Source organism: Oncorhynchus clarkii, chromosome 23 (genome assembly GCF_045791955.1).
Source record: "Oncorhynchus clarkii lewisi isolate Uvic-CL-2024 chromosome 23, UVic_Ocla_1.0, whole genome shotgun sequence".
Taxonomy (NCBI): domain Eukaryota; kingdom Metazoa; phylum Chordata; class Actinopteri; order Salmoniformes; family Salmonidae; genus Oncorhynchus; species Oncorhynchus clarkii.
In genome coordinates, this window is record NC_092169.1 from 17,227,804 (window position 1) to 17,240,350 (window position 12,547).

Sequence of the window (12,547 nt, forward strand, 5' to 3'; positions counted from 1 at the left end):
CTCGGCAGTCCAGTACACCCTGTTCCTCCTCCCCGCACTTGCCCTGAGGTGCGTGTCACCAGCCCGGTACCACCAGTGCCGGCACCACGCACCAGGCCTCATGGTCGAATTGCTGCAAAGAATCCACTACTAAAAGGACACCAATAAGAAGGGACTTGTGTCATGACTGTCCTGATCAGATCAGGTTACAGGAGACCACAACCCTACAGATTATCGCTCAACCCCAACAGAGGAGGAGAAATATAGGGGTATGAAGATGTGGGGGTTTCATGACCCCTCACGCCCATTGTAAATCTTAGGCAACAGACAAATTTCCTTTGTCCCCTCACTATGGAGAACCGGCCTCAGAACATTAAACATGCAATAAATGGACTTCGGAACAATAGTTTCCGTCAGCCACAATGATGGTAATGACGATAGATGGAATATGAAAATTAATGTCATTTTTGTTTTGTTTTTAAAGGGCAACGTTATTACGAAAACATTGTAACTTCAAGAGTTTTCCTAGTATATGCTTGATGTTTATACATTGTACGTTGTGTGTAAAATGTCCAAATCAAAGAGAATGTTTTGGTAAAGATGAAATGTGAAGTTAGTGGTCTAAAATTGGATTTGAATAAAATCTAGACCTTGCCTCTTAACTTGGTACGCCCAGAGAATTTCCCTAAAGGCGGTTACACCCACTTCTGACCCGAGGGTATAAAACCTCTTTGGGCTGCAATCCCATTAACGGGATGATATGACAACAGCTAGTGAAAGTGCAGGGCGCCAAATTCAAAAACAACAGAAATCTCATATTTCAAATTCCTCAAACATTAATGTATCTTATACTGTTTTAAAGGTATTCTTGTTGTTAATCCCACCACAGAATCCGATTTCAAATAGGATTTACGGCAAAAGCACCACAAACGATTATGTTAGGTCACCACCAAGCCACAGAAAAACACAGCCATTTTCCCAGCCAAAGAGAGGAGTCACAAAAAGCACAAATAGAGATAAAATGAATCACTAACCTTTGATGATCTTCATCAGATGACACTCATAGGACTTCATGTTACACAATACATGTATGTTTTGTTTGATAAAGTTCATTTTTATATAAAAACATCTGAGTTTACATTGGCGCGTTACATTCGCTAGTTCCAAAAACATCCAGTGATTTTGCATAGCCACATCGATTCAACAGAAATACTCATAAATGTAGATGATAATACAAGTTATACACATGGAATTATACCTGTCCTGTTTTTTTTAAACGTACGGAAAAAGCAAACCATGCAATAATCTGAGACGGCGCTCAGAACAATCAAGTCAAAATAGCCGCCATGTTGAAGTCAACATAAACCATAAATGACATGCTAAATATTCCCTTACCTTTGATGATCTTCATCAGAATGCACTACAAGGAATCCCAGGTCCACAATAAATGCTTGATTTGTTCGATAATGTCCGTTATTTATGTCCAATTAGCTACTTTTGTTAGCGCATTCTGTATACATATCCAAACGCTCGTTCTGGTCAGCGTTACGTCGGACAAAAACTTCAAAAAGTTATTACAGGTCGAAGAAACATTTCAAACTAAGTACAGAATCAATCATTAGGATGTTTTTAACATTAATCTTCAATAAAGTTCCAACCGGAGCATTCCTTTGTGTCTTCAGGAGCCATGGAACGCAGGTCGCTATCATGTGGAATGCGCGTTACCAGAAAATGGCTGACTGCCAGACACCTGATTCATTCTGCTGTCATTCAGTCCCACAACACAGTAGAAGCCTCATTCAAGTGGAAGCCCTAGGAAGTGCAGCATCATTAATATCTCAAGGGGATTTCAATGATAACTGTGTTGAGTACATACCAGCCTCAGATTTCTCACTTCCTGTTTTGATTTCTCCTCAGGTGTTTGCCTGCCATATGAGTTCTGTTATACTCACAGACATCATTTTCATTTTTCTATCCAATACTAATAATAATATGCACATATTAGCAACTGAGACTGAGGAGCAGGCCGTTTACTTTGGGCACCTTATTCATCCAAGCTACTCAATACTGCCCCCCAGCCATAAGAAGTTAAGAATGAACATACCAGACTAAGTGACCCGAGCTGCAGCAAAGGTCTGAGTAGACAACAAGCCAAAAACGCAACACAAGGCTGAAGACAAAGGAATCATTTTCTACCCATACTACGGATGAATAGCTGCGTCTAAGCGGGTGAATTCAAGCCGGACCACCCGGTCTCCACCCCCCCATCGAATCGTGGTATATACACTGTTTTCATTCCTACGCTGTGAGCCCTGAGCTACAGGGCTGGCTGTCCTCAGAAGAACCCTTTCAGAATAAGGGGGAGGAATCAGACCGTTAAGCAAAAAGGACACTGACATCATGAGGACAACCAGAGAAGTGCGCCATCCGAGAAGACGAAACGGTCCACACAGAGACCCACAGCGGAGACCTTCAACACATAATTACATCATTAGATTCTGACCCATAAGAGCGGCAGTTCGGGGCAAGGTTAGGGTTCAAATAAGCATAGCTGATAAATGCACCCAAATGTATATTTCTCTCGTGTACTTTCTCTTTTTCTCTTTCTCGCCAGAGTGTGTTGGCCCGTTGTACTCAGTTCTAATCAATAGCCTAGACTGTGTTTTGTGTATCTTTTACTATCATTTTAGCTTTCTAGTAAATAAATAATGAACTACAATTGGTGTGGTACGAACTCATTGGTGGGACTCGGGATTTTGCAGATTCACGGATTATGCGACGTTCAGAATGAGACTGTAGAGGAAATTGATAAATTAGCAACTATTGTAAAATCGATATTCTGATCGATATTCTAAAACAAATTTTCCCATGGTGCCTCAGGTTAATGAGTTAATAATTGCCTGATTCATTTAATAATCACGCAATTATAAACCGTTAATCATTCGATGAGCAGCAGTCATCACATTAACTAATACAACGTCACGACAATTACTTGGGCTAAGAAATACAAGCAATGGACATATGGAACATTTCTGGGATCTGTTATTTCAGCTAAACATGTTGCATTTATTTGCGTTTATCATTTTAACTCCTCTATTCTTGCCTTTTTCTATCAATCTTGAGCCTAATACAGGACTACCAACGTATTAAGTGTGCATGCTTGTGCATGTCTAGTCTAGAAAATGTTCTCACCATGCCTTCTTAAAGGAATTTCTGTATAGTATTAGAGATTTTCTCTGGAAATATTTGTCTGATATACAGTTGAAGTCGGAAGTTTACATGCACCTTAGCCAAATACATATAAACTCAGTTTTTCACAATTCCTGACATTTAATCCTAGTACAAATTCCCTGTCTTAGGTCAATTAGGTCACTTTGTTTTAAGAATGTGAAATGTCAGAATAATAGTAGAGAGAATGATTTATTTCAGCTTTTATTTATATCATCACATTCCCAGTGGGTCAGAAGTTTACATACACTCAATTAGTATTTGGTAGCATTGCCTTTAAATTGTTTAACTTGGGTCAAATGTCTTGGGTAGCCTTCCACAAGCTTCCCACAATAAGCTGGGTGAATTTTGGCCCATTCCTCCTGACAGAGATGTTGTAACTGAGTCAGGTTTGTAGTCCTCCTTGCTCGCATACGCTTTTTCAGTTCTGCCCACAAATTTTCTACAGGTTTGAGGTCAGGACTTTGTGATGGCCACTCCAATACCTTGACTTTGTTGTCCTTAAGCCATTTTGCCACAACTTTGGAAGTATGCTTGGGGTCCATTTGGAAGACCAATTTGCGACCACGCTTTAACTTCCTGACTGATGTCTTGAGATGTTGCTTCAATATATCCACATATTTTTCCTGCCTCATGATGCCATCTATTTTGTGAAGCGCACCAGTCCCTCCTGCAGCAAAGCACCCCACAACATGATGCTGCCACCCCCGTGCTTCACGGTTGGGATGGTGTTCTTCACCTTGCAAGCGTTCCCCTTTTTCCTCCAAACATAACGATGGTCATTATGGCCAAACAGTTCTATTTTTGTTTCATCAGACCAGAGGACATTTCTCCAAAAAGTATGACCTTTGTCCCCATGTGCAGTTGCAAACCGTAGTCTGGCTTTTTCATGGGGGTTTGGAGAAGTGACTTCTTCTTTGCTGAGCGGCCTTTCAGGTTATGATATAGGACTTGTATTACTGTGGATATTGATACTTTTGTACCTGTTTCCTCCAGCATCTTCACAAGGGTCTTTGCTGTTGTTCTGGGATTGATTAGCACTTTTCACACCAAAGTACGTTCATCTCTAGGAGACAGAACGCGTCTCCTTCCTGAGCGGAATGACGGCTGCGTGGTCCCATGGTGTTCATACTTGCATACTATTGTTTGTACAGATGAACATGGTACCTTCAGGAATTTGGAAATTTCTCCCAAGGATGAACCAGACTTGTGGAGGTCTACAATTTTGTTTCTGAGGTCTTAGCAGATTTCTTTTGATTTTCCCATGATGTCAAGCAGAGGCAACGAGTTTGAATGTAGGCCTTGAAATACATCCACAGGTACACCTCCAACTCACTCAAATGATGTCAATTAGCCTTTCAGAAGATTCTAAAGCCAATACATCATTTTCTGGAATTTTCCAAGCTGTTTAAAGGCACAGTCAATTTAGCGTATGTAAACTTCTGACTTACTGGAATTGTGATACTGTGAATTATAATTTAAATTAATCTGTCTGTAAACAATTGTTGGAAAAATTACTTCTGTCATGCACAAAGTAGATGTCCTAACCGACTTGCCAAAACTATAGTTTGTTTACAAGAAATTTGTGGAGTGAAAAACGAGTTTTAATCACTCCAACCTAATTGTATGTAAACTTCCGACTTCAACTGTATTTGAATTCATTTTCAGTACTCAGTTATGTCCTTTGCTGGTGATAACATCACATCTATCTAATTATAGGGTAATTCATGTGATGGATTAGGTGTAAAATTTCACCTCTGACTCTCACTCAGTTAGATAATATCAACTCTCACTTAGTTACATTACCAGATTGACCTAAAGATTACCCCTGGGCAAAACAGTTCAGAGAAGTACCAGCAGAGGGAGTACAGGCAACGTGAAAGTTTATGCAAGGATACATTATGATTGTGTGAGAGAAAGGAAGTGAGTGTATGCATGTGGGGGCGTATGTGCGTAGATATGTGTTATGTGTATGTGTATGCACTGTATCCCCTACCTCAGGTTCTCTGAGCTAAACTCAGACTCCAGGAACTTGAGGAACTGCTCCCTCCCCACCTGATCCTTGAGAACCTCATTGATTCCGAACGCCCACCTCTTCACCCTCTGCTGACCTGGCTCCTTACTGGGGAGAGACACACCCAGTCAGACACCACGGTGTATAGCGGGAAACCTCAGTGAACAGTACACACTACACAGCTACAAATCATTATATTATTACCTGACATCCCTCGGGAGATGGTTTTCAGCAGTGCAACTTACAAAGAATTTACTGGTACCACACACTATACTTGTACCAGTGTAAAACAACACAGATAAAACATTTTAAAAAGTAAAAAAGACAGTACAAGAAGACAAACCTGGCCTCCAGCTCCCACACAGTGGTGTCGTCTGAGATCCAGGGGTTGGATGGGTCGGTTGGCGTGATGAAGGGGTCATATTCCACATATTGGTCTGTATAGGCCAACAAACTGGGAGAAAGAAAACAAACTATTCAGTTCAGTCAGGTAAAGTGGACAGAAAAGGTAACAATGTTTCATGCCGCCTGGGGAACTCAGGATATGACTAAGAGCAGTGCTATACAGTATTTGACCTTCGAAGATAGCAGGAAGTGAAGTAGTCTAGCATATTTACTCTAACACAATAGTGAGTAACCCAGGCAACTAAGGATGGGAATCTACATTCTGTTCAGTGTTACGGCACAGTAAATGACAAAAAGCCTTAGTGCTGATGATACACATCCGGGTATTGTTTGGACTAAACACTTTTCAAGGTTGTCTAAGCTCTTAATTACTGGCTACAATAAACATTAAAGAGTTCAACAATGGATCAATGGGGGGGGGGTGGAGAGAAGGAGAACGTAGCTCACCTCTCGGCCACTTTGGACATTTTCAGTCGATGTCTGTCTAATTGCCCTCCCCAATAAGTGATCTGGAAAAACAAGGGGAAGTAATATTTTGTGAATATATTATTGTGAAGAGAAAACCAACCAGGCAGTCCAGCACGCCCTACATTACCTGGTCCTGTAGCTCCTCCTCTGTGGCCGGCTTGGCCTCTGGGGCAGGGGTGTGGGTGGGGCTGTGGGTGCGCACATCATTCTGAGGCCCATATACAGACTGAGGCAGAGAGACAAACAGAACTCACCAAAGTCAAACTGGAACAACAGTGTTTTCAAGTGACCTGCTATGCAGAAGCAATGGATTTATCAGACACTCAAACCTTTCTTGTCTTGTGGGGGTTTTTCATTCTGGAGGACTTCTTTATGTCAACTTCTGTTGTGTTTACACATCCGGGCTGGAGAGCAACAAAAATTAGCAGTATAAATTAATAAAATAAACACCTTCAGAGAGCATTCCCTGCTTCTTCTTATTGATTCACTAGCGGCTCAGGTAGGACTGTTTAGTGAACCCAGCAAACCATAGCCTACTTCTTCTATTGCAATTTGCTGCATGCGCAGTCAAACATGGTCTTGTGAAATATTAATGTAAAAATTCGAACAAAAATTCCAAACAATCAATGTGTCACTGAGAAATAAAACATATTGTCGGTACGTCGTGCATGGTTAAACAAAGGGTACAATCAAGGCATCCTCCAGGATCACGGTGGTTAAGTGGTTTGACGAGGCTGCTGTGAAATCAGAAAGGAACCTGATTATAATGCTCCGAGAATGCATCAATTAATCCTGTTATTTTCCAATTAAGTTCATGGCCGGAGAGGCAGATCCATTCCCGAGTGGAAGGTAATCCTAAGAAGGATATGTGTCTGAATGGATGATGAGGTCAACCAGACCACTGGAGACCTCTATGTTAATTTTGGGGGGAGAGGAATTGACAGTACAGTAATAACATTTAGATATTACAGTAGACAAAGAAGAAAGAAAAAATCTCTGCCTTTACCAAGCTCTGAAAATGTGACTATTATCCAAATCCATTACATTATTGACACTGAACGGTGAAGGAAATTGCTTTGAAGACTGAAAAAATGCACAGGTTACGTCCTTTGTCATTTTATAAAAAAAACATCTAATAAATAATCAATGAAAATTAATGCAATTTCTAAGATAAGAACAACTTAGGTTGTTGACAATTAATATTTCTAAACATGTATGTATGACAAACGACAACAATATTGCACAAAGTAATACTAAGTTTACTCGATTCAATACCTATCGTGGAAGTTCAGCGCTATAGCGCGATTTAAATTTAAAGGCAATGTTACGGTGTTCACGGAGACTGCATTCACAGTATGCATATGTCGGCTCAATCGGAAATTAACTTAAAATTGTAATTATGCTACAAAGCTGAACTTCAGCGATATGGATTTAATTTGAGCACAGCCTCCAATTAACTGAATACTGCAGTGGAAAATTTGCCCAAATACTGTAGCTAGATGTTATGTTATGGAAATAATGTGACTTGAAGCATAAGATTTTAAAAGCACAATAAACTCACCACAGGTCTGTGCACATCCCAAAATGCTCTTTCTTGACTATCGAGAATTTTCCTCTCAATCTTATCCCTTTTCTTGTCAACTCTGAGGAGATACACAGTACAGGCAATTACTTTTTTGGTATTTTACATAAACATATTTTGTGTAATTATTACTGTTTTTTCTTTGCCACTTCCCCTGGCCTAAAATTTGGTGTTATTAGGAAACTGATGAGAAGTGGTAGTTAGAGATGAGGGCATATCAACGCATAGAGTACTACATTTGTTTCATTTGGAAACTTACTTTGCTTGTGCTTCTGCTTGCATAAATATGAACTCCCATTTTCTTGCAAATGCTCTCTGTAGCCTCGCTAAGCTCTCCTGAATCAACAATAAGCATAAAAAATCCAGACAGTTATTCCATGACATACAGTGGCTTGTGAAAGTATTCACCTGCCTTGGAATTTTTCCTATTTTGTTGCCATACAACTTGGAATTAAAATATATTTTGGGTGGGTATGTATCATTTTATTTACACAACATGCCTACCACTTTGAAGATGCAACATATTTTTTATTGTGAAACAAACAAGAAATAAGATATAAGAAAACAGAAAACTTGAGAGTGCATAACTATTCCCCCCCCCAAAGTCAATACTTTGTAGAGCCACCTTTTGCAGAAATTACAGCTGCAAGTCTCTTGGGGTATGTCTCTATAAGCTTGGCACATCAAGCCACTGGGATTTTGGCTCATTCTTCAAGGCAAAACTGCTCCAGCTCCTTAAAGTTGGATGGGTCCCTCTGGTATATGGCAATCTTTAAGTCATACTACAGATTCTCAATTCGATTGAGGTCGGGGCTTTGACTAGGCCATTCCAAGACATTTAAATGTTTCCCCTTAAACCACTCAAGTGTTTCTTTAGCAGTATGCTAAGGTTCATTGTCCTGCTGGAAGGTGAACCTCCGTCCCAGTCTCTAATCTATGGAAGACTGAAACAGGTTTCCCTCAAAAATGTCCCTGTATTTAGCCCTTGTATCCATTCATTCAATTCTGACCAGTTTCCCAGTCCCTGCCGATGAAAAATTATGGTATTTTTGGGTTGATGAGAGGTGTTGGGTTTGCGCCAGACATAGCGTTTTCCTTGATGGCCAAAAAGCTAAATTTTAGTCTCATCTGACCAGAGTACCCTCTTCCATATGTTTGGGGAGTCTCCCACATGCCTTTTGGTGAACACCAAACGTGTTTGCTTATTTTTTTATTTAAATGGCTTTTATCTGGACACTCTTCCATAAAGCCCTGCTCTGTGGCGTGTACGGCTTAAAATGGTCCTATGGACAGATACTCCAATCTCCGCTGTGGAGCTTTGCAGATTCTTCAGGGTTATATTTGGTCTCTTTGTTGCCTCTCTGATTAATGCCTTTCTTGTCTGGTCCGTGAGTTTTAGTGGGAGGCCCTCTCTTGGCAGGTTTGTTGGGGTGCCATATTCTTTCCATTTCTTTAAATAATGGATTTAATGGAGCTCTGTGGGATGTTCAGTTTCTGATATTTTTTATAACCCAACCCTGATATGTACTTCTCCACAACTTTGTCCTTGACCTGTATGGAGAGCGCCTTCGTCTTTGTGGTGCCACTTGCTTGGTGGTGCCCCTTGCTTAGTGGTGTGCAGACTCTGGGGCCATACAGAACATGTTTATACATACTGAGATCATGAGACAGATCATGTGACACTTAGATTTCACACAGATGGACTTTATTTAACTAATTATGTGAATTCCGAAGGTAATTGGTTGCACCATATCTTATTTAGGGGCTTTATAGCAAAGGGGATGAATACATATGCACAAACCACTTTTCGTAGTTTTTTTTAAACAAGTTATTTTTTCAATTTCACTTCACCAATTTGGACTATTTTGTGTAGGTCCATTACATGAAATCCAAATAAAAATCTATTTCAATTACAGGTTGTGATGCAACAAAATAGGAAAAACGCCAAGGGGGATGAATACTTTTGCAAGGCACTGTAATAAAAGTAACACAACAATACCAACAGAACAAAAGGCTTTCGCTGTGAGGATACAAATCAGGCTGATATCAATATGAATTACTCTACTGCTAACAAAATAAAGAGAGAATTGCGATATGAACAGAGAAGACCTCTTACCGCCTCATAATCTGCTAGCTCCAGACGAGCTTTGTTTTGCATTGTTCTTTTGCACAGGTAAACAGCTGAGAGACAGAACAAACGTATCAGAAAACAGAGAAAACTACTGTTGACAGATGCTGGCTGTTGATCAAGTTTTACTTTGCCAAACCCTTCCTGCAACAGCTGCAGACTAGGCCGCAACATTGAGATGCCTCTGGAAAAGTAAATCCCTATGACCAGAGTATAATGTGGCTTGTTGATGCACCTTAACAAAATCCTTAACTGGTCCTAACCTGTTTACCGAAACCACTCAATGTCCAATCTAAACTAGCCTGTAAATTACACAGGTCAATAACCATAGCACGTCTGTGAAATTGAACAGGGACTTGGATGGAAACACCTTCCCTCCCATTCCATCAATATTACTCCAACCCTCTATCCCTCTCTACACTGACCATCTGTAGAGATTTCATTATTCCATTACCCCTGTATGTGTATTCATTAGAAAGTGTCAATCATGCCAGTCTGTTGTCTAGTACAACGTAATTAGAGGTTCCCTAATGCTATGGTTATTCCCATTTCATTCATTAGTCTTCCTACCCCAACACAAAAGGAGAGGAAATGAATGTGCTTGGTGTTAGCTATGCGCTACAGGTGTTTAATAAACTCAGCTTTATTTCCTCTTTTATCGGTTTACACAATCAAACATCTCCCTCGCCTGGTCAATCCCTTCCCCCCATCTCCATTTCCCTCCATGCAATTAGCACTTCAACAACACAATAGGGACGAATCAAAGAGCTGCATTGGGGATGCAAATGGGTCTCTATATGGCTGGTGTGGTTCTTGCAACTCACATACAAAATAAGACTCAAATTAACATAGCCCTATCTTTTCCATTAAACCACCATTTTTGGTTCTGTTTTCTTCTGCTAAGCTGGAGCTTTGGGTTACAATGTACAGCATGTCAGATGCTATACAAATGTGTGCCTAGATTCAATCCAAAGGTTTGAAGATCCGTGCTATAGCGCACTTGAAATTTAAAAGCAATGTTCCTGCGTTTGCGGGGACTGACTGCATTGATGGTAAACGCCGCATATGACGACTCAATCAAAAATACTATTTTAATTCCAATCACGCTTTAAGGCGGATCTTCCGTACTACGGATTGAAAGTAGCCCAAAATCTATTTTTATCTATATATGGTTACATTCAATGCACCATTCAGCCTTCCATTGTGTAATACTATTCACTTCTGCTAAGGCTCTTACCATAGTCTGTATTTTCTGGCTCCCAGCAGTTTGATGGCCAGAAGTAGGGGGTCTGAGAAGAGTGATTGTAAGAAGAAAAGAGTGAGGGACGAGGCAGCTAAAGAACTGAGACACCTTGATCTAAGAACTTATCTAAGAACTGAGACACCTTTATCTAAGAACTGATCTAAGAACTGAGACTCCTTTATCTAAGAACTGATCTAAGAACTGAGACGCCTGGCTAAAATTCCCATTAGGCCCTTGAGCGAGGCACTTTAGTTGCCTCGGTAAAACATCTAGCAATATAAATGGATTAAGTGTAAAAGATATAGCACTCAACAAAGACATATGGATTGAGTCCTGCCTGTGTGGTCTGATATGGATTGAATGAGATAAAGAAGGAGTACATTATAGTACATATAAGAGCCATACAGCCTATGAATTCACTGTACCTGAAACCTGTAAAAAGTGCCGTCGTCTTTGAGTGTGAGTACGTGGTCTGAGATAGGGAAGAAGTAGCCATGGGCAGCCATCAGGGTCCCTATGTGAAGGGCCTCCACTGGACAACACAAACAACATCATATAATTTTCCACCACAGCTCCCCTAATATTCCCATTGTCCTCTTTGAAACATCCCACTTCCCCCCTCTACCGGAGTATGGCATATGAGGTCAGCATAGTACCTTTAGGGACAGCCTCAAAGGTAATTCTGACCTCATATGCCATATCCGTTACCCCTCCTAATGTAAAATGAAACACATTATATTTTTATCACTATTTCCACCTTGTCTCTCTGTATCTAGAATGTGTACGACCCAGCTATGCATTAATAAATGATCACTCATTAATGTTTAAAGATACACTATATACAAAATGGACACCCTTTCAAATTAGTGGATTCTGCTATTTCAGCCACACCCGTTGCTGACAGGTGTTTAAAAAAACAGTACACAGCCATGCAATCGCCATAGTCAAACATTGGCAGTAAATTGGCCTTACTGCAGAGCTCAGTGACTTTCAACGTGGCACTGTCAGTTCGTAAAATGTCTGCCCTGCTAGAGCTGCCCCGGTCAACTGTAAGGGCTGTTATTGGGAAGTGGAAACGTCTAGAAGCAGCAACGGCTCAGTCACGAAGTGGTAAGCCAGACAAGATCACAGAACGGGACCACAGAGTGCTGAAGCGTGTAGTGTGTAAAAATAGTCTGTCCTCGGTTGCAACACTGACTACTGAGTTCCAAACTGACTCTGGAAGCAACGTCAGCACAATAAGTGTTCGTTGGGAGCTTTATGAAATTGGTTTCAATGGCTGAGCAGCCGCACACAAGCCTAAGATCACCATGTGCAATGCCAAGCGTCAGCTGGAGTGGTGTAACGCTCACTGCCATTGGACTCTGGAGCAGTGGAAACGCATACTCTGGAGTGATGAATCACACTTCACCATCTGGCAGTCTGACGGACAAATCTGGGTTTGGCGGATGCCAGGAAAACGCTACCTGCCCCAATGCATAGTGCCAACCGTAAAGTTTG

General features: G+C 40.8%; 1 protein-coding gene across 2 annotated transcripts in view; it reads right to left on the reverse strand.

Annotated features, from left to right (window-relative positions):
• LOC139381170 (regulator of G-protein signaling 7-like) overlaps positions 1-12,547 on the reverse strand; it is a 113,537-nt gene that overhangs the window by 7,248 nt on the left and 93,742 nt on the right. For both annotated transcript variants that reach the window (XM_071124555.1, XM_071124554.1), the window contains 10 exons: positions 11,473-11,579; positions 11,042-11,093; positions 9,793-9,857; positions 7,936-8,012; positions 7,656-7,737; positions 6,424-6,498; positions 6,222-6,320; positions 6,074-6,135; positions 5,565-5,675; positions 5,204-5,329 (listed from right to left, as the gene is read on the reverse strand). In XM_071124555.1, the coding sequence (XP_070980656.1) occupies positions 5,204-5,329; positions 5,565-5,675; positions 6,074-6,135; positions 6,222-6,320; positions 6,424-6,498; positions 7,656-7,737; positions 7,936-8,012; positions 9,793-9,857; positions 11,042-11,093; positions 11,473-11,579 (856 nt within the window). The remainder of the gene's footprint in view (positions 1-5,203; positions 5,330-5,564; positions 5,676-6,073; positions 6,136-6,221; positions 6,321-6,423; positions 6,499-7,655; positions 7,738-7,935; positions 8,013-9,792; positions 9,858-11,041; positions 11,094-11,472; positions 11,580-12,547) is intronic.